Source organism: Rhipicephalus microplus, chromosome 10 (genome assembly GCF_043290135.1).
Source record: "Rhipicephalus microplus isolate Deutch F79 chromosome 10, USDA_Rmic, whole genome shotgun sequence".
Classification (NCBI taxonomy): Eukaryota; Metazoa; Arthropoda; class Arachnida; order Ixodida; family Ixodidae; genus Rhipicephalus; species Rhipicephalus microplus.
In genome coordinates this window covers 58,507,637-58,528,640 of record NC_134709.1, presented here as the reverse complement: position 1 = coordinate 58,528,640, position 21,004 = coordinate 58,507,637, and the positions used below count along the sequence as shown (strand labels likewise).

Here is a 21,004-nt window from a genome sequence, read left to right as displayed (position 1 = left end):
GTCACCAATGTTAAACATGAAGTCGTTAATTAAATGTGCTAGCAGAGATATACGTATTTGAACTGAGCGTCGACTTTATGCGTGACTTATAACGGAAGCCCCAATAATAAATGCTACATTAATCTGTGTTGCTGCATGGTATGTCTTTGGTTTTATTGCTGTTCTGAGCTAGCTAAATCAGAAATGTTGCTTACATTTAGACAGAACTTAGTTAATGTTACGGTGATAAACTGTAACAGTTTGATAACTGTTGAATCTTTACAACGGTTGTAATTAGTTATTGAGTCGTGCGTTCCAGCACATTTCAAGCGTACCTTATGCACCGATTGGAATGCTTGACTTTTGAAACAATTCAACCGGTCACCTCAGTTAAATTTTAAGACATAGTAGGGACGATCATGTGTGAGTTGGGTGGTAAATGCTTGAAGCGTTTTAGAATAAATACATACTCCCAAAGATAATCTCCGATGAAGAACTGTAAATAATGGAAGCTAAATGCTGGAGGATCGTGTATACTGTGCAATTTCAGCCCACGTTAAAGAACACCAGGTAGTCGAGATTTTCAGAACCTTCCAGTATACGCTGTCTCTCATAATCAACCGTACTTTTGGGGGCGTGAAACCTCCTGTATTAGACGGCTTTAGTTTCGCGCACGTAGAGGCCTTGCGTACGTAGAGCTTCTACGCGTAAGCAGCGCGCATGCGCAGAACAGAGCGGTCGTGCGCGCTAGAATCACGGACGTATAAGTCAGATTCGATTCTTTGCTTACCTTTTTTGCGCACGTAGCCGCTCTACCGTTATATGGCGTGCGAAGACGGCTTGCATCGAAGTGTGGCGACAGGATGAGTGGAACGGCTCCGCGCCTTCGCTTTTCGAAGAATGACGATTTAGACCTGCGATGTGAGGGAATGCAACCCTTTCGAGGAAAACATGGGGCACACAGTGCGGTGAACAGAGATCGTTGTGCACCAAACGGTGTTCAACGCTCTTGCTGTTAGTGACCGGACGGACCTCTGCTTCTCGCGCAACACGCGGAGCGAGACTTCGTGTTCTCTATTCAGCGTACAACGCACAATGCGAACTACGCTGGTCAGTACAAAGTTTTCTTTTCCTTGGTTGCGCCTCTTAAGTTCGGAGCAGAGGAGGCGTACTTGGAAGGAGAAAAGAGTCCCGAAGGAAATTTGACAATCGCGACAGAAAACAACTACAAATTGAGAATCTTTAAGGAGGCACCGTTGAGCCCTTGCAGCCGAAGCACATCGACCGTCAATAAGAGATTCCCAGCAGATGGAGCTACGTGGTTTCTCTCGGTAAGGTCCCTAGATGAAACAAGGTAGCGTCACTCATTGTTCTCGAGCCGTCCTCCTCACTCTCTCGATTACTCCTCTTTTTTCTCTGCCATCCGCGTCTGTAATTGGTGCATTACTTGCACGTGATCTTGCAAATGGCCGGTGGTGTTATTTATTATTATGCAAAAAGTTCAAAACGAGTACGCATGCGCATATGGCTCCAGCCGGATTCTCGCCGTGACCAAAGACGAAATCGTAGCCAGAACATAAACTGAAGAGGAGGAGCGTTTCGGTGTGCGCTAAGTCGACCAAGATTGTTTCGCCATGCTCGTTCAATGCAACATCTGCGTTTTTCAGCAATGCTGCGTTGCCGTAAACAACAGAAAATGATTTCGCTCTCTTCAACTTACCTCGTGCTTTCCGAGATGAAGCGCACCATGAAGTGCAACTATGAACCATTTCACGCGAATGCTTTCGTGCAACACCATCAACGTGTGTCGACGCGGATCTTCGAAGCGAGTTCACTTGTCGGTTTTTATTGAAACGCCAGGCGCGCGTCTAATGCGTGTCTAGTGCATGCCAGTTGGTACAAATAAATGTGGGTATGCACGTATACAGAGCAGCTGTAGGTTTTAATCAATGCACCTTCAGGAACATTTCACTCTTGACCAGTTCCCGCTTGAGCCGAAACGCGCTGCTTCGAGACACCTCACCAGTAGAACTCTCTCTTTTCAGGAAGTTCTCAACACCGCATCAGAATCAGTTGGCATCACGATTGTCCAAATGGGCACATTTAAAAAAAAAACTTCATCGCAGTGCTGCTGGACGAGTGTTCGTACCAGTCTGGTCGTAGTTTTTTTTTCTTGCGTGTGCACAAGCCGGTTGTAATCAATCGTCACAACGTCACGCCCTGTGGCCCCTTACAGGATCCAGCAAGAAGCACGTTCACTGTGTCACAGCACGAACAAAACACAATCGGAGAAATGGACTAGTTAGAACTGGACGGAATACCGCGGCCGTGGAACTAAAATGTACTACGCGAGACGCCATGGCTAGTGGTGTAAAGTATAGAACTGCACAACGTTGCCGGTTGAGTAACGCACATCCCTCTTGCTCTTGTGTTGTGCCGTTTATGTTCATAAAGGTAACTGTTTATTCTACGTCTTATTTCGTTCCATTTTGTTTCATTTACATGTATTCACCGTAGCAACAGAACCCAAACATTCGCTTTTGGATGAAAGTTTTAAACCTTCTAGGGGGCGCTTCAGGCAAATAAGCGAGGAGGAAAAGGGAGGGTGTCGCTACCTTGGAAACTTGTTTCATCTAGGGACCTTAGCTCTCGCAGGGGTTTTAACTCTCACCGCGCGTCCCAATCCGTGTACGCTGAGCGCCTTTATGGGTGGGGAGGGAGAAGTAAAGATGATAGAAAAAAAAATGAAGAGGAAAAGAAGGAGTGAAAGGCGTAGCGAGAAATAGTAAAGCGCAACCGAATATAGTAAATGTTACGGATAGTAAACTGTAACAATGTGAAGACTGTATGATTGCTACAGTTATCGTAACGAATTGATGCGCGCGTTCGAGCGCTTCGCATGCGCTTTTTACGCACCAATTAGAACGCTTCAGCTTAGCATTTCAACCTGTAAAAAGTTCCAATGTCTGAAATATTCAAATTCGAATTTGAAATTCTTACTTTGAATTTGAAATCACATGTTTTATGGAAAGAAGACAGGGGATTGTAACTTATACCTGGACTTTATCCCCCGGTCCTGTTACTTACAGTTTTGTAAAGAGCGTTTGCCACAAGAAATCGTTTTTTTTTAAGAGCCCAAAGAGGTTAATTTTTCTCGTGTTTTCCTGCAAATCTAGATTCGCGAGCGCCAGTTTTATGGGAGATCCGCATTTATCAGGAAAGACAACGCTAACACGCCAAGATGCCACCTTTCAGGGACGTCAATTTGGACCCGGTCTGCCCCGGTTACTGACCTCAGGTAGATGATGTTCATCTACCGCGCGAATTCAATTTCCCCCCACCTTAGATGCGTAATACCACGCATATACATCCCACGAGACCCATCCGAATTATTTGTTTATTGATAGCTGCTTAAGTTCGCACGATTTGTTGTTTGGAGAATCCCGCATGGTAGAATTGCGCCGGTCAGGACATTGTAGGCCGTGCGCTTCGGCCTTGCCCGCTGTACCTGTGGATTGGATTGGATAAACTTTTATTTGGTCCTCCAAAACACAGATCACTGTGTTGCGGGCAGCTCCCACGTGGGGACTGAGATGCCAAGCTCCTCAGCCGCCTCGCGGGCTTGGTGGACAGCCCAGAGCTGATCTGCTAAGGACGAGCTGCGGATTGCCGCCTCCCATCTGGCAGAGGTGATGTGCGATAAATGAGCGAATTTGGTGCACTGCCAGAGCATGTGTTCTAATGAAGCTATTTCCCCACAATGTGGACAAAGATTACTTGGGTATAGGTCAGGGTACATGATGTGTAACATTTTCAAAGTAGGGTACATCCGCGTTTGCAAAAGCCTTAATGTAAGTGCTTGGGGCCGGGATAGATTTTTGTGAGGTGGAGGGAAAATTCTTCTAGACAGGTAGAAATGTTTAGTGAGCTCGTTATATGTTGTAAGAATTTCCCGGTTATCCCCTTCACCGGTAGAACGCATCCCCGGGGAGGCGCGGTTGGAGAGTTCTCGCGCCGCCTCGTGTGCTGCTTCGTTGAGATTGGGAGGGGAATCGTTGATTTGTCCAAGGTGAGCTGGGAACCAACTCAGGAGATGATGTGTTATGTTCTTGCCTTGCAGTATTTTCAGCGTTTGTTCACAGACCGTCCCCTTGGCGAACGCCCGTAGTGCTGCCATGGAATCACTGTAGACCTCTTCAATGTTATCCATCTTGAGTGCTAAGGCGATGGCCACTTGTTCCGCAATGATTGGGTCTTTCGTCCTGACCGTCGCTGAGTTGACTACATGGCCAGCCCCATCAACTACCACTGCCACAAACGCTTTCCCATTGGCGTAGGAAGCCGCGTCAACAAATACGACCCCTCGCTCCTCGTTTGAGACTTGACGAAGTATAGTCCTGGCCCTCGCTACTCTTCTTCTGACGTTGTGTTCTGGATGCATGTTTCTCGGTATAGAAGATACCGTGATAGTCTCTCTGATGTTGTCAGGGATATCATTGTAATTGCGTGTGATTGCTATTGGGTGTTGGCCCAGCTCCTGCAGGATCATTCTCCCCGAACTTGTAGTAGATAACCTTGCAAATTGTGCTCTCTCTTGGGCTTCTGCTATTTCTTCGAGCGTGTTGTGTATGCCAAGCTCAAGCAGACGATCGGTGCTGTTATGTATGGGTAGGCCCAGGATATTCTTGATAACTTTCCTGAGGAGCACATTCAGTGTCTCGGACTCTGCTCTTGACCAGTTGTGCATTGCTGCCTCGTATGTGAAGTGACTTAGAACAAACGCATGCATCAACCTGATGAGGTTGTCTTCCTTGATCCCATTTCTTTTGTTGGCCACTCTGCGTATGGGGTGCACCGCACTGTCTGCTTTCCGAGTTAACTTGGCTATAGATTTGCTGTTGGCGCCGGTAGACTCTATCAGCATTCCCAGGACTTTGATGAAGTCGACCCTCTGGATGGCATCCCCTTGATTTGTACGGAGATGGATGTCTATCTGGTTTAACGGCTTCCATCCCCTGGGCTTCAATCCCCGGCGTGCAGTCCGATAAAGCAAAACTTCTGACTTACTCGAGGAGCACTTGAGCCCGGAAGGGTGAAGGTAGTCTTCTACGGTGTCAATCGCCTCTTGCAGAGCGCTCTCAATCTGCCCCTCGCTTCCACCTGTGCACCAGATGGTAGTGTCATCTGCGTAGATGCTGTGCTTCAATCCTTCAATGCTCGCAAATTTCTTTGACAGTCCAATCATGGCAATGTTGAACAGCATTGGTGAAATCACTGCCCCTTGTGGCGTGCCCCTTGCTTCTAGTTCGATTGCTGTGGTCTCGATATCCGCAATCTTCATCACGGCTTTCCGATCTGTAAGAAAGGACCATACGTAGTCATAGAAGGCTTTCCCTAGACCAAGCTTGGAAATTGCTTCGAGTATGAATGAGTGGTAGATGTTGTCAAACGCTTTTTCTAGATCTAGGCACAGAATGGCTCTCACGTCTCTGGTTTCATTGTCAATGACCTGGTGTTTGATAAGCTTCAATGCATCTTGTGTGGATAGCCCTGCCCTGAATCCAACCATATTGTGTGTATATATGTTGTTATCTTCCAAGTACTTGTTTATCCTGTGCAGTATGGCATGTTCTGCGACCTTGCCGATACATGATGTCAAGGATATTGGCCTCATGTTGTCCAAGTTAGGGGGCTTTCTGGCTTAGGAATAAGGATCGTGCTGGCCAGCTTCCACTGCTCTGACACCCTACCTTCTTTCCATGCTGAATTGATCATATCCCTCAGGGTTTCAATTGAATCGTCATCAAGGTTACGCAGGGCCTTGTTTGATATGCCGTCCGGGCCTGGGGCCGACCTGCCGTTGAGATCATGCAAGGCTCTTCTGATCCCCTCGATGTTAAAGTCACCCTCAAGACCTGAATTTGGCGTGCCCTGGTACTGTCTACTTGGTGGTGTCAATCCTCTTTTCATTGGGGGGTACTTATGCACGAGCTGCTGAACAACTTGCTGTTCCGTTGTGCGCCCTATCTCTTTATGCAAAATTCGAGCGATAACATGCTTTTGATTTGTTTTGGTGGTGTTTTCGTTGAGGAGATGCTTTAACATATTCCATGTCTTGCCATTGCGCATCTGACCATCGACGGAGTTGCAGATTTCGTTCCATTGCTGCCTCGATAGTGCGCGACAATGTTCCTCGACTGACCTGTTTACCTCAGCTATCTTCTTCCTCAGTCTTCGGTTCAGGCGCTGACCCTTCCAACGATTCAGTAGTGCTTGCTTTGCCTCAAGAAGATGAGCAAGCCGGCTATCCATTCTTTCAACCGGAAGATCTGTGGTAATGGTGGAGGAGACGGATTTGATGTCATCTTTAATCTGTTTGACCCACTGCTCCAAGCCTTGTCTGTGGCCATCTTGTTCCCTTTCCATCCTTATCTTCCTGAACTTATCCCAGTCTGTGAAGTGGAATTCTCTCTGCTTTTTACGCTTCACGGAGAAGGTAGTGGCAAGAATGCAGTGGTCACTCCTTAGGTCTACAGCAAGGTTCATCCACTGGGCCTTCTTGATGTTCCTTACAAATGTAAGGTCCGGGATGGAATCCCTGCAGCAAGATGTACCAAGCCTTGTTGGTAGGCTGGGGTCTGTGATTAGGGTGAGATCAAGTTCACTGGCACTTTGCCAAAGTCGATTTCCTTTCCCAGTGTTGTACTTGTAACCCCATGTATGATGAGGGGCGTTGAAATCACCTGCTATGACGAGTGGACATTCCCCGGCGATATTAACAGCTTTCTTTAGAACCGTCTTGAACCCTTGCTTTTGTTCCTTTGGACTGCTGTATATATTAAGAATGAAAATGCTCTGACGGTTGCTGGTACCCGGCACGATCTCTACCAAGACGTCTTCCAATCGGCCTGCTTCTATCTTGAGGTCATGGGTTACGTGCGTTAGTTTGTTGCATACGAAGGTGCAGACTCCCCTCCCTTCAGTATCCCCTATTACAGGCTGGAATCCAGGCAACGTTGCTTGCAGTGAAAGGGTCTCTTGTAATAATATAATATGAGGCTTTTCTTGGCTGCTCCTGATATACTGCTGCAGGGTTGCCTTCTTTTTAAGGTAACCTCTACAGTTCCATTGCCAGATACGAAATGCTTCACGTAGCGCTGCCATCATGGTTATTACATGGGCGGCCAGAGCCTGATGCTGCACCTGTCGACAGGTTTGGTACCACTAGTATTGGTAGCCGAAGGGGTGAGCTTGGTGCATGAGGAGGCCTTGCTGTGTTGTGCAGATATGCTTCGACCTTTGTAATGCGCAAAGTCATATGCTCTTCCAGTGCCGCCACGCTTGATTGTAGCCTACCCATCTGCTCGCTAAGATTGGCTACTACTTTGCTGAGCGTGTCAAACACCTCTTTCATATCTGACATGGTCGTTTGTTTGGCTTCCACGTGTTCTGCCATGACTGCCCTCTTTTTCGCGGTTCTCGAGTCCCCCACGTTTTCAGCCACAGGGACATCAACTGGCTGAGGCATTGGCTGTGAAGATTGCGGGCTGGTTAGCTTAGTGAAAAGAATTTTTATTTCCTTTAACTCAGCTGATAGCCTCTCATTCGATTTTGTAAGTCTCGCGTTTTCTTGCTCAAGCTGTGCAATTCTATCATGCTCTGGCAGCTTACCTGTCATCACCTCTGCCCCGCCGTTGCGCACTCGCTCAGCCCAGCTGCCTTTCGAAGTAACTGCAGGCGTCCTCCCCCGGTGTGAAGCCGTGATCTCGAACTGAACGCCAGGTAGCTGGCCATTCGGGTGCCGCCCAGGCTGATCCCGACCCTGATGGTGACCTTGAGAACTCGAGCGCCCCCGTGATTGGGAGCGGGCCTTAGGTCTAGAACCTCTTCTGGAACGCGACCTCCCCCTGGAGTGGGGCCGCCTTTCCTGTTCTTGTGTAGTCTGGATGCTCTGGATCCCGTAGGCTGGAATAAGCTGCTTGTCATTGATGTCTGGACTCGATGTGATTGATGCGTCCTGGGCTTCTGCGGCTGCTCGCGATCTTTCCCAACGTCTGCGTCTGACGACGTATGGCACTAAGAACCTGTTCTTGCACTCCTTGTCTGCCGTGGGATGGTGACCGTCGCACAGCCGGCATCTTGGATTGCACTGGTGCAGGCTATCTGGGTTCTTGATTTCGCAGCCTCTGCAGATTGTTTCAGCTGGGTTCGGACAGACGTCAGACCGATGTCCCAGCTTTCCACAGACGTAACAAATATCGATGTTCTTGCGGTAAAGGGAGCACTGCAAAAGTGAAGGTCCATATCTCACGAATCTGGGCACCTTGTGTCCTTCGAACGCTATAATGATTGTCCCGGTGTCCTTGATTCTCTTGGCCTGCAGCGCGAGCGGGTTGTTCGCGTTCACAATCTTTCGGGTCAAAATGTCCTGAGTATCGCTTATGGGGATCCCGCGAATCACTCCTTTACAAGTGTCGTGGGGTGCCGCGGCGTACGCGCTAACCTCGAAAACTTTGCCTCCAATGTCAATTTGCTTGACCTTGAGGTATCTTGAAGCTCTGTCTTGGTCCGGAGTGCTTGCCACCATAATGTTCTGCTGCAAGTTGGAACAGATGATGTCCTGCATGGCCTCTTCCTCTTTGACGCCGGCCGCCAATACTATCGCGTCTGCCACGGCTCCAGTGCCAATTCTCGAGATATTTAATCCTCCACGTGGTCGTAGCACAATTTTGCTGAAGTCCTTAGGTAGTGGCGGCATGCGTCCAGCTCGCACGATTGCATGCTTGGTGTCATACCTACTACGACTGGCTTGAGCGTCTCCCGCAACGCCGGCCTCGGTTGAACCCTTGGCAGCAGGATTGCTAACCGCGGCTTGCTTATTCCTTGAGCGTCTCGTTTCGGCTTCCTTCCAACCCATTTCTTCCGTGCAATCCTCTCGAGAGATGTCCTCTCCATCTACTTGGTATTCCATTCACAGTTGCAGATACTGGAACGCGCAGAGCGTTGAGTCATAGAGAAAGAAGAAGACAAGAGCGGACACTCCGCAAAACCTGGCCTCAGGAAGTGCGTCACGACTACGTAACGAACTAGTGCTCTCACCAAACGTCAGAGGGCGCAAGCGCAAAAAAAAAACAGTTATAATCAATGCAACAGAATTGTTTTTACAAAATAATAATTATACGCCCAACTTTGGTATGTTCTTTATACATAAAAACAATTTATTCAACACACCTTACGCGATTATTTTTCTTCAGCCGTACTGTCATAAACACCATCTACCCAGCGACAAGCCCATGCATGACTGACAGCATAGAGAAAGAAGAAGACAAGAGCGGACACTCCGCGAAACCTGGCCTCAGGAAGTGCGTCACGACTACGTAACGAACTAGTGCTCCCACCACACGTCAGAGGGCGCAAGCGCAAAAAAAAACACAGTTATAATCAATGCAACAGAATTGTTTTCACAAATTAATAATTACACGCCCAAATTTGGTATGTTCTTTATACATAAAAACGATTTATTCAACACACCTTACGCGATTATTTTTCTTCAGCCGTACTGTCATAAACACCATCTACCCAGCGACAAGCCCATGCATGACTGACAGCGAGAAGCTTTCGTCGCTTTCGTCAACGTCGGCTGCGTCGGCGTTTTCAAGCGTGAGATAACAGGTGAGGCACGTTTTCAAGCGAAGCTTGTTGAATGACATGTTGTTGGTCTTGTTGGGTCATTTTTTCAGAAAACGGTTACGCCTGCGCGAATAAGACACCATGCAACAAACATAGAAAGATGCACACACACACGTTGCGCTTCGAGTGTGCGAGTTTGTTTCTTACGTGGCGTCTCATTCAAGCAGTTGTAACTTTTTTCTGAAGCTTGTAAGGTCTGGGAGGTTCGCTAAAAAGAAAGTTTGTGGCTCTATGCGGCGGCTAGACGGGAGCATTGTGCAACGTATGCAGTATAGCAAAGGCGGCACGGCGTCAAGCCGAGGCGACGCGTGCTGCGTCTGCCACGGACGCGAGCGTCTGTGCGCTGAGCATAGCTGGGCAGCTAGGTCGTAGGCTCGGTGCAAAATATTGAGAAGCATTCGCTGGGCCTCGCATGCTTCACGACGCATTTCCCGAAGGCTCGGAACACGAATAATTCTTGGTGTGCCGGAGGCAAATCTGGACTAGCCAAGTGGCCATCATCTTCGTTTCTTCGCTAGCCTTGTGCCACTAGTGCAAGCTGCCCATAAATTTTTTTGACGTTTCCAATATAATTTTACCGCACAAATTTCAACTACGATTTTTCTTCCCAATGTACTGCTGATACTGCGTACGCACGAAGGTGTTCTAATGTTCCCAGGCCGCGATACCATTGCATTACAAGGGATAGCGGCCTGGAAACTTCTGAAGATCTTTGTTCGTGGTCTTGACGTATATCTTTGTAAGTCAGAGTTTTATGGGTCAGAGATGTATCACTGGTTTTGTATTGTGCATCGATTAGCTAATCATTCAAAGGGGTTTGCTGGTACACTTATGACGTGCACATATCTTTTTTGTAATTTGACAGCGAAGCATCCACTTACTAACATTTTCAGACCGCGCTGACGCCATGCCGTCCGGCGGTCCAAGCTACGGCAGCTACTGCTGTGTATCGTGGTGCTTCAACAATGGCAGAACCCACAAGAAGCCTGGGACGAGTTTCTTCCGCGTACCACGGGACGGCAGGTGTGTTAAAGCTTTTGTATGGTTTGCATGTCTGTAGGCTTACTGTTCGTACTTGCTAAGTGAGGGTAACAATAAAAAATCACTATTCAAGCACTTCCCCTTTCAGCTGATAGTTCATTGCCAATGCAGGATGAAAGCATGGATGCAGTATGCTGGACGCGATGATCTCCTGAGTAAGCCGGCCAGCCTATTGTACGCAACGTACAGGGTTTGTAGCGACCATTTTACTGCTCAAAGTTTCATGGACCCTGGGCACACAAGGCTTACAAGAATGGCTGTTCCCAGTGTGCAACCAGCTGCACCATGTAAGTGATTGACTGAAACTCAAATATGTGCAATAGCAGCCACTTGTATTGAATCAGTGGCGACAGTTAACCGTGAAGATCTCTGTAGCCGATAGAGAAACCTCACTACAGAAGTAACACTTGGAAAGTCTTAAGTTCTGTGAATTGTGGGCTATTACCTTCCTAACAGCAGCTTTACATTTCTGTCATTTTTTGATGCTCTGGACCTGCGCAACTTGTTTTGAAAGACTTTAAAGGGCTATTTCACGTTATCTTCAAGCCTGAGTGCACATGTACGTATACCTTTCATCAGTGAAAGCTGCCACTGTTGATAATTCCAAAAATCACAAATTACTTGTTTCCTAGTTGGTGCCGTCTCTTTTCTTCCACGTTCGACCAATTTATGCGTTTGAAAGAGCTGTTTAAGCTTCCCCATGCTACAAGCTTTGTAACTTGTACCAACTGCACATATATGCAGGTTCTCTGAGCGTCGCTTCAAGTAGTGACTGTGACATGGCTGCAGAAGCTGCACTGCAAGGTGCGGATGAGCTTCAGTTTGTGTTATTATAAGCCTCTTACTGACACATTGTCGTAATTTCATCTCTTCAGGACCTGCGGTAGAGGCTTCAGAAAGCGGCTCCCACACATTGAGGTGCCCCGATGAACAGGGTGCGTTCAGTGTCGCGATTTCTTTTTTTTTTTTACCCAAATTGACTGTTGACCAAACCTCTGCAGGTGGCAGCTCCCTTGTAGCTGGTGAAAGAATTTCTGATGATTTCGTCTTGCCGGAGAAAACCTTAACCAGTCGTTCAGCTGTCACAAAAGGAACTTGTGTGGCCGGTAAGTTGTATGTTCACTTCAACACCAGAGTGGATTGATATAGAGACTTCCGCAGGCCGCTCGCAAGATTGTTCCGACAGCACTGTCCGAGGCACTGAACAAGCTTCACAAGACCCTCCAGAAGACGTCTCCGCCAACAGCTCCACGCCTGAGTGCCTTAGAGAAAATGGTGACTATGCTTTTATTGCAGCAGTTTTTAATGTGCTATTTTATGTTTAGGACATTCTGAGGAAACTATCCTCAAAAGGACACTACGTGTGCACTTACAAAATGTAAGGGTGGGCTCTCAGTGATTTTTATTTTTTTGTGCATTGTCAACATTGTGGATGGTTTGTTTTTAGGTAGCGGAATCGAAAACTTTGCACCACAGAAAGTTGTGCACCTTGGGTCTGAAAGAGCGAGGAAAGTGCTCGTATGGGATTAGTTGTTCTTCGCTTTTACATCCATTTTTTTGTTTATTGCAGTGCGTTCCTGTGTGCCAGCGACAATGTCTCCATCAATGAAGTACAAGCAAACCATTAAACATCTGCAAGCCAAAGTAGCAGCACAGCGGAAAACTATCAAAAGACTGCGGAGACAGCCTCACCAAGCACCGTCATCGACTTCAAAGGCCCTTGAAGTTATCTGACCGCACGTCACCGAGGAGGTTTTTAAACTTCTTTCTGCACATGTTCGCTTGAGGCCCAAACGCAAGGGCAAGCGGTTTCCCGTGTGGTTCAAGAAATTTCTCTTCACTTAAACTTCCGAGGTCCGCGAGCATACCGATTTCTGGCTCCATATTTTTCTTTGCCCTCCCGGCGTTCATTAAGGAGGTGGCTAGCTAATGTAAAGATGACTCCAGGCATAATTCCAGGAATCCTTTCTTTCATTGCAACAAATACTCAAGCTTGGAATTAACGGGATCGAGTGTGCGCTTTAGTTTTCGACGAAATAGCACTCAAAAATAATTTGTACTGTGATGCTGCCAGAGACGTTGTCCAGGGTTTTACAGATGATGGCACTCATCGCACTTCAACCATCGCTGATCGAGCACTGGTTTTTCTTCTTGTTGGCGTTTCGAGAAAGTGGGTTCAACCGGTTGCTTTTACTATAGGGCACACATCAACACCATCATCTGTTATGCATAACTTGCTGGTGTCACTCATTTTGGAGCTTAGGAGCATTAATATTGCAGTGAAAGCAGTCATTTGTGACCAGGGCAGTTCAAATGTAAGTCTCGCTAACCAACTAAGAGTGACTGTAGCAAAGCCTTTTTTTTTGAAGTTAATGGTGAGCGGGTATATTACATTTTTGATGTTCCGCATTTAATTAAAACAACGCGCAATAATGTCGAAGCACACAAGTTATACATTGGGTATGACATCGTTAACTGGTCGCACATTGTAAGCCTTTACCAATCCTCACATGAGTTGCGGTTGCGATTGGCTCCAAAGTTGACTGAACGGCACAATCATCAGAAACCTTTTTCTAATATGAAGGTCAGCAGAGCAACTCAGGTCCTCAGTGCATCAGTTTCGATTGCTATCACGGCATTGGTGTATGCGAAGGTGCTGCCTGCCTCGGCCATCACTACAGCTCAATTTTGTGATCGTATGGACAGGCTTTTCGATGCCTTGAACAGCTCGAGTAAAAAAAGAACTTCGCAAAAGCTGCGGCATGCAATCATGAAAAATGATTCAGAGCTGATTGACTTCCTCCGAGGCCAGCTTCCCTGGATTGCATCATGGCAGTTTGTTGGCAGACGTCAACCACAAACCATCGTAGGTTGGCAAATTACAATTCAGGCAATTTGTCAACTATGGGACGACCTCTCCAAAAATTACAATTTTGAATACCTGTTAACACGCAGGCTTCAACAGGATCCTCTGGAGAACATATTTGGCCACATTAGGCAAAAACAGGGTTGCAACACCAACTCCAATGTAGCACAATTTATTTGTGGCCTGAAGCACATCTGCATAAGAAAACTCTTCAAGCTGTCAGAATACGGAAATGTCGACGATGAATGTGACCTCCTCCAGGAGCAGCTCTCGCCATTCTCCCTCACCAGTGCGTCTCTTGTGGATAATGAGGAGTGTGCACAGCCACAGCCTGACGACTTTCCCGCTCTAGACGATCTCTCTGAACTTGCGACAAAGGTTCACTCCCATATTATCGATGACTCCGCTGCATATTATGTAGCTGGTTTTCTCATCAAACACTTCCTTCGGAATGCATGTGACGGTTGCAGTTGCCCACAGTTACTGAAAGACGACAGTGAGACGCTTAAGGGTACCCACCAGTATTTCACAATGCTCAAAGCATACCACGTCCGCAGCAAACTTTTTGGGAATCTCACTGTGCCATCAGAAGCAGCTTTTGCATACGTACAACAACTTAAATCTCACTTTCTTGCCATAATTGAGGCCACTGCACATCACCTGAAAGTGTGCGATGTTTTGTATCACCATCCGTCAAGTGTTGGCGATTTTCATTTCTGCTCTGCTGGGTGTCGCGCGAAGTTTCTGAAAATGTTTTGCCGGGTTCGTTTATGTTGGCATGTGCGTTTTGTGAACCGAAACTTAGATAGGGTTAGGTTCCAGTCTTCAATCTCAGGCATACAGCTTGACAAGTTCAAAGGTTAGCAATTAGCGGCGGGTTTACACTAAAGTATTCGAGTTGAGCCGAATCCTGCAATAGCTTTGTTATGTTATTACTTCGTTACAGCAGACTTCATTATGGTCTTATATGCTTATATTCAGCTCAACTGGACTAGCCACTCCTTCGTTGCATACATTGTTTTGGTTACCCGCTATGAGGAGTAGGGACACTGTGTATTCGCTCGAAGTGATTTGCATAACCTTAAAAAGAATGTTGAGTATCCTGTCTGTATTTTTGTAGCAAATGAGGGCGAACTGTACACTTTACTGTGAGTCGCTTGGTCACTGTGTATGCTTTATGTCTCCAGCTCAAGTAATATATCGATAACAAAACCGCTTGTTGAAATGTCTTCGAGCGGGTAAGGAACACAGTATGAAGTGGGCACAGTTCACGTTATCACGCTTTTTGTATTTTAGCTTCTCATCAACCTCCTCATCTCGCCCATCAAAATTTTCAAAATCATACCCAAACTTGTAGCGTTCGATGGGACTGCGGACGCTGCCATTTTATTTTTATATAGCTTGTGAGTGATAACGTACGATGTAGAGCCTTTGTGAAAAATAATGAGCCAAAGTGGTTTCCTTCTGCTATTTATTTGCCCTGTAATACCGCTCTCGTAACACCAATTAAGGTCCACAATTCTGGATAAGTGATGACTACAATCTATTTTAGCTCGCAAGCGTCACAGCAACACCCAGACGCAAATCACTTGGGATATTAAGTTTTTGATGAAGGCGACGCATAACAAAAGCCACAAAACCAGCCAGTGTTGTAGCATAAAGTTTGTCTTTCACGTAGTGAGCAAGCTGCAAAGCCCTACCTTTCTGAGGACAAGCGGGCATCAAGTCTGCTTTTTTTCATTTTGGACTAGCTGTTCTTAAGCACAGCCAGCACACTGCACCTTTGCCTTTCTGCTATATTGTGTCGTGTGGTTTCTGTGTGCTCTTTTTTTATATGCATTATTTCGGTTAACCCCAGGCGTGATTCGCGACTTCATTGCTGTGTATATGTCACTTCTTCCTTCTTCATCAGCATTGTGCGCTGTGTTTTTGCCATAGATCCTTACTTACCCACTGGCCCTGTGTGTCATACTTCACCAGCTTCTCGGCTTCTGCCAACTCTAGCGATGTGTGCGTTGTCTGTGTTCTCTCTGTATTTGTTACAATGTATTTGTAAGGCGAGATGCAATTGTTGTCTACCTTTGCAATATTGTGCTTTTTATATTCTCAGACTCTACCTTGCCTTTGAATAAAACATTACGGATATACTCTGTCTTTTTGACTGATATATACATTGATCACTCGTTCCAAAAGAAAAACACAAGCGCGATGAATAAAACCGTAGTGAATTATCATAACCTGCATCTCTATTTATTATAACTTAATCGAAATAAAAATTACGTCACGACCGATTCGCACAAACCACTGAACAAAACAAAACAGGGAATCACTAAATCAAAACGACCTACAAAAACTATCCATTTGGGCGATGAATAGTGGTCTGAAATCATGAACTTTCGTCGTAGCCAAACGTCGGTTATGCAAAGTAATTCAAAATTTGCGCCACTGAAACCGAAACAGGAAGCGCACGTCACTTGCTCTCACCAACCACTAGGTGTGCTAGGGTCGATTGGGCCGCTGGGGTCTACGGGAGTGTCCACTCTTAACCATTATTTCTCTATGGTTGAGTCGCATTGGCGCCGGGCCGGCGCATCGGCGCCAATCGCCTCCTTGGTTAGGCCTAAATCCCCCGGTGGCGTTGCCGTGTAAAAATGTCCCGAAAAACGGTTTAAAAGTCCACTCACCGGCACAAAGGTGGTATCTGCTGATTTCTTAAGAACTTAGGCACACGATGAGAGTAAAAACTCGGCGACAAATTCGTCAATACCACAGAAAAGCATTCTTGAAAGCAGGAGCCGATCTTCGCGCGTCCGCACTGGTCGGCACCTAGAGCGTCTCCTCAACTTGAGTCAATGGTAAACAACTATTCAACATCATTTCTTTGCACCTTTTTTGTGAGAGGAACAAACGTGAAAAAATAAATAAATAAATAAAGGCAGGATAGTGTCCTGCATTGTCATGTTGTGTACGACTGTAGTTAGCTAGAAAACATCAAGCGGTCTATTGGTCAACATTAATACCGATCATTTATTATGACACGTTTCGCTATCTCTTTGCTTGCTCACGTTTAATTATTACTCCTTGTTTGAAAAGTGAATACTATCATGAGAGCAGAGTTATGATAGTGAATGGGGTGAGTGTGGCAAACGCGATCGCGATCGTCACTAAGTTCCTTTCGTGTGAATAGGCGAAAGTGTAAGTGCGAGCGAATGCAGATGTCGATACCTAAAACAAGGCACTGACATCGACGCACAGCTGCGCCTTGTTAGTGTGAGTGAGCTCTAGAGCGACAGTGAATGTGTGTGCCCGAGTCAATGAGACTCTAAATGTGGCCTCATCGACAAGATAGAGTGGTCGTGAATATACAGACATTTTCGTTGGGGGCGTCCGCCGCAGCTCTGCAAACACAGGCAGCCGTTGGGAATATCTCGCTAGCGACTTCTGCAGAATCTTGCAAGGTGGTGGGAAGGGTAAGTGACATGAATAACCATCCGTTTTCAGCTACACCGACTGCAGTAAATCTACGAGTGGTAGCAATTTGCAATGTTTTGCGATCATGTGCTTCGAGCTGTTGACTAACTCGTCCTCGCACCGTAAATTCCTCGATTGCTTAGAGTGACAGCCCCGCAAAGGCCCTGGTTAGAGGATTGAACCCGTGTATGCTCGGGTTTGATACCCGAACTAAAAACAATTTTCATCCAACTAAACCCCTTTCCTTTTTCTGAGAAATCCGCAAAGATTTCCTTGGCGCCTCATGCTAGCTGCGGTTGGCTTTCTATTACCCATTCGATATCCATCAGAAACACCCGGAAGCCTGCGTCCGTGGAGCTGCTGCGGGCGCTCAGCGCAATCTACCTGTGGTACCTGCGGTTGCGAAGCACGCGCTGACGCACGTCACTCTTCGTCCAACACGAAATCCACGGCCGTCGCGCCGCCGTCAGCGTAGACGACGGTGGCCTTCAGCGAAGTGACTTCGTCCATGCCGTTCATCTTCTTCGCGTCTTCGTCGTCGTCGTCGGTGGCGGAGACGACGACCTCGTCCCTTTCCTCGGCGAGGCTTAACCGGGCCAGGTCCTGGCTCTTCCGGTTCACGAAGTTGTCCTCGTATGAGTGGCGTCGGTGGGGCATCGCCTCTGCGGTCGCCGTCACCGCGGTCGCCTTGCGCTGCAGCCGAGCCGTCTTGGATGGTCGGGAACCTGGGCAGTACCTGATGACGGGACTCTGCTTGGTCGGTTGGGTGCCCTTCGAGCAGCCGGCCTCGCGGAGGTCCCACTCTGAGATTCAGCCCGGGAGCCGGGACTCCACGCCCCAGGTTGAGTGAGAGCCGAGTGTCCGGTTGACGGACGTCGGCACCGTCTCCGGACGCGAAATGCCTGCGGGAAATAGAAGGCGTGACGTGTGGAAGGGACACTATAAAGACTCACAATGAAGAGAACTATGTGTATATGCGAAGCAGCGGGCGCTAACGCTCACACTGGCGGCTGCGTTGTCGCTGGTGCTCATCGCGGCGTTGCGCAAGATAGAAATCTGGAAAGGCGCGAAGCGTGTAGTGATGGACCGGTGTTTCCTAATGGAACATGCCAATCACTGCTAATAGGCAATGAGAGACAGAAGACTCTTATTGAATGCAGATACCGGTAGTCCACTTTTAGTTCACGCACATTTTGAGATATTCATGGTCCAAGAACGCACGGGAGAAATCTCCCACTGGCACTACCTTGGAGGTCAAGATCCTGTGTGCGGGGTGGCCAGTGAACGGTTTGGGGTCACTCCACGGCGGCCGTGATTACAGAGGGCAAACACGTTGATGGCCTCTCCTTTCGAGCAGACACAGTAACGCGCGCTGAAGAGGTTGCCATAGCTTTGGCCGCCTCTCACCCTGCCTCACGCACCATCCTGACGGACTCGTGCTCAGCTTGTTCTCAGTACCTTCAGGGCCACATTGCCCCGCTGGTGGCTCGTCTACTTCAGGCAGCCTCTTGGCGCTTTAACCCTCATCCCATTCGTATAGTCTGGACCCCAGTCCACTCGGGCCTGCCCGGCAACGAGGTGGCAAATGGCACTGCCAGCGCTTCTCCTTTGCGGGCCGTTGCCCCTCCATGTCCCGAGACGGAATCTGGCAACACCAACCTGACACGCTTCGCGAAATTTTGGCTTATTACCGGGCTTCGCGCCGCCTCTGTCCGGACCCCGCACGCGGTCTGGAGAAAGCGGACGAACGACTGCTACGCAGCCTGCAGACAAACACCTTTATCAGTCCGGTGGTCGCCAGGCACTTTTTGCCGGAAATTAATGGCACCTGCTCGACCTGCCATGTCCTCGCCGCCGCATATCACGTCGTAGCATCGTGCCCAGTTAATCCCACCCCTTTTTCATCCTCTTTCTCTATCCCAACTAATGAGCCTTGGGAGGAGCACCTGCTAGGCTGCTCTACCTTGGCTGCGCAACGCTCCTTGGTGGAGCGCACACGGGCAGCGTCCAGCTCCACTGGCGTCCCGGAATAGGGTATGGCCACTCTAGCACGTTGATGCGCCACGTCGGCACTTACAAGTAAACTTTTTCTGAAGTAAATGTTTTTACCACCACCACCACCAGTGCGAGCAGTCTTTGTTTTCAATCAAGAAACTCGCTACCAGACGCTACCTGCTTCGGCGTTTCGGGTTGAGAGAGGGGGAGCGCAGGAGAGGAGGGGGTGTAATGGCCGCGAGGAAGGATGTCTGGGAGGGGGAGTGAGCATAGACTATCAGACGTTGTTTGCGTCGGCGTTGCGACGTGAGAGATAACGAGAACAAAGAATAGGAGGGCGCGCATGCGCAATGGTCATCTCTCTCCGCGCATGCGCATGCGCGGCTACGGATTCCTAAGGGAGAGAGAGGGAGGGGCGGGCGTTGGCAAGCAGACGCTGCCTCCAATGCGAGGCGAGAGACGTGGAGCGTAGGAGAGGAGAGAGCCTGAGGCGGAAGGTACACCATTGCGTAGTAAATGTCACGCCGCCCACTGGATTTTGCTCGACCATAACGAGGTTACTCGATTTACTCGATTTAAACGAGGTTACTCGATTTAGGGAATTGTTTTTTCATGGTACCAAGAATACGACGCTTCTAAAGAATGCGCTTGGTAAGCGACAAATGCTCGGAAGGAAGATGCTACGTTACTTCGATATTCAGGTGTCAAAATCCTCTCAAGAGCCTAGCAAGGTTTCCTCCTTGGCCGGTTCAAAGTCACCTTGATACTGCGATCGCGTCCTGCCTTACGAAGTAATGTCTGGTCCAAGAAAGCGTCCAAAGAAAATGCTGGAGCGGGAGCTATCGAAACTTTCCAGCAGCAAGTAAGAAGCCACCACTTACGTATTGTTTACCTTAACAAGATCATTTACATGAGAGGCTCCATCGGAGATCAAGTGTTCCTGATCAAGTGTTGACGTCAAGCACCATAGTGCTTTTGACGTGATCTGGAATAAAACTTTCAAGGACTTTAGTGTTAAGAGACACGCTGAAGAAATACTGTCCGTAAAATTACCTGTCCTATCCCTGTATTCAAAAAAAAAACGTCGCAGCATATCCTCGGAGTGCATAATGATGAGTGGAGCGAAACATCTGTCAGTCCGTCCACGCTTCCGTTCCTCCATTCGTTCTTGCTTCCGTCCATCAGTGCGTCCATTAGTGCGTCCGTCCGAACATCCGTCTGTGCATCCATCAGTTCGTCCGTGCGTCCGTCCGTGCGTCCATGCGTACGTCCGTCCATCTGTCTGTCTCTACATCCATGTGTCGGTTCGTGCGTTTGTTCATCGAGTGAACACTCCAAGTACCGCGATCTCGCATCTTTTCATCATATATTCATCATATAGAAGTACTGCCACCCAGTGGACATTCCAAGGACTAAACGAGAGGTGACACGGCCGCACTAGAAAAGCGGCATGCGCGCACTTTCTTACGGCCTGCACTTCGTGTCTAGTTCCCACCTTTCGCCGCCTCCAGTTCAAGACACTGTGGCCCAACCTTCGCTAAACCTTGCTAAATCCAAGGAGACTACGCCCAGTGAGTTGAACGTGGCAACTCTTTCTGGTCACATAGTGCTCAAAGTTCGTCCTTCTGATAGTAGTTTTGTTTAGTAAGCATCGAATTTAAGGCAACATTTATTAGAGATTAAGTCACCGATACTACTCGTCTCTGTGGGTTATTTCATCAGAAGCAACTATCTTTTTTTATTTATGAATAACGTGTGCGGGTTTCCTCCTTAATTCAAATGACTGCGCATGCCGCTCCTCTAGTCCGGCCGTGGAGGTGGCTACCTACTACTACGACGCACTACTACTACTACTACATCATACGTCGCGGACGCTCGACCCATGGCCTAAGGAGCTTCGCACCTAAAACGCTCTTTGCTTTGAACTCAACTTGTCAGCGCCTTCAATGCGCACAAACGCGT

General features: G+C 47.9%; 1 protein-coding gene across 2 annotated transcripts; it reads left to right on the top strand.

Annotated features, from left to right (window-relative positions):
* The first annotated feature begins 9,296 nt into the window (after positions 1–9,296).
* On the top strand, positions 9,297–13,426 carry LOC142774746 (uncharacterized). 2 transcript variants are annotated; one of them, XM_075875741.1, is made up of 8 exons: positions 9,297–9,651; positions 10,563–10,692; positions 10,822–10,997; positions 11,455–11,514; positions 11,586–11,645; positions 11,712–11,816; positions 11,872–11,985; positions 12,281–13,426. In XM_075875741.1, the coding sequence occupies exons 2-8, from the start codon at positions 10,577–10,579 to the stop codon at positions 12,442–12,444; spliced, it is 795 nt and encodes a 264-aa protein (XP_075731856.1). In that variant the 5' UTR covers positions 9,297–9,651; positions 10,563–10,576; the 3' UTR covers positions 12,445–13,426. The 2 variants fall into 2 exon arrangements, with proteins under 2 accessions (XP_075731856.1, XP_075731857.1); XM_075875742.1 differs by lacking the exon at positions 9,297–9,651 and having other exon boundaries at positions 10,079–10,692.
* The last annotated feature ends 7,578 nt before the right edge of the window (positions 13,427–21,004 follow it).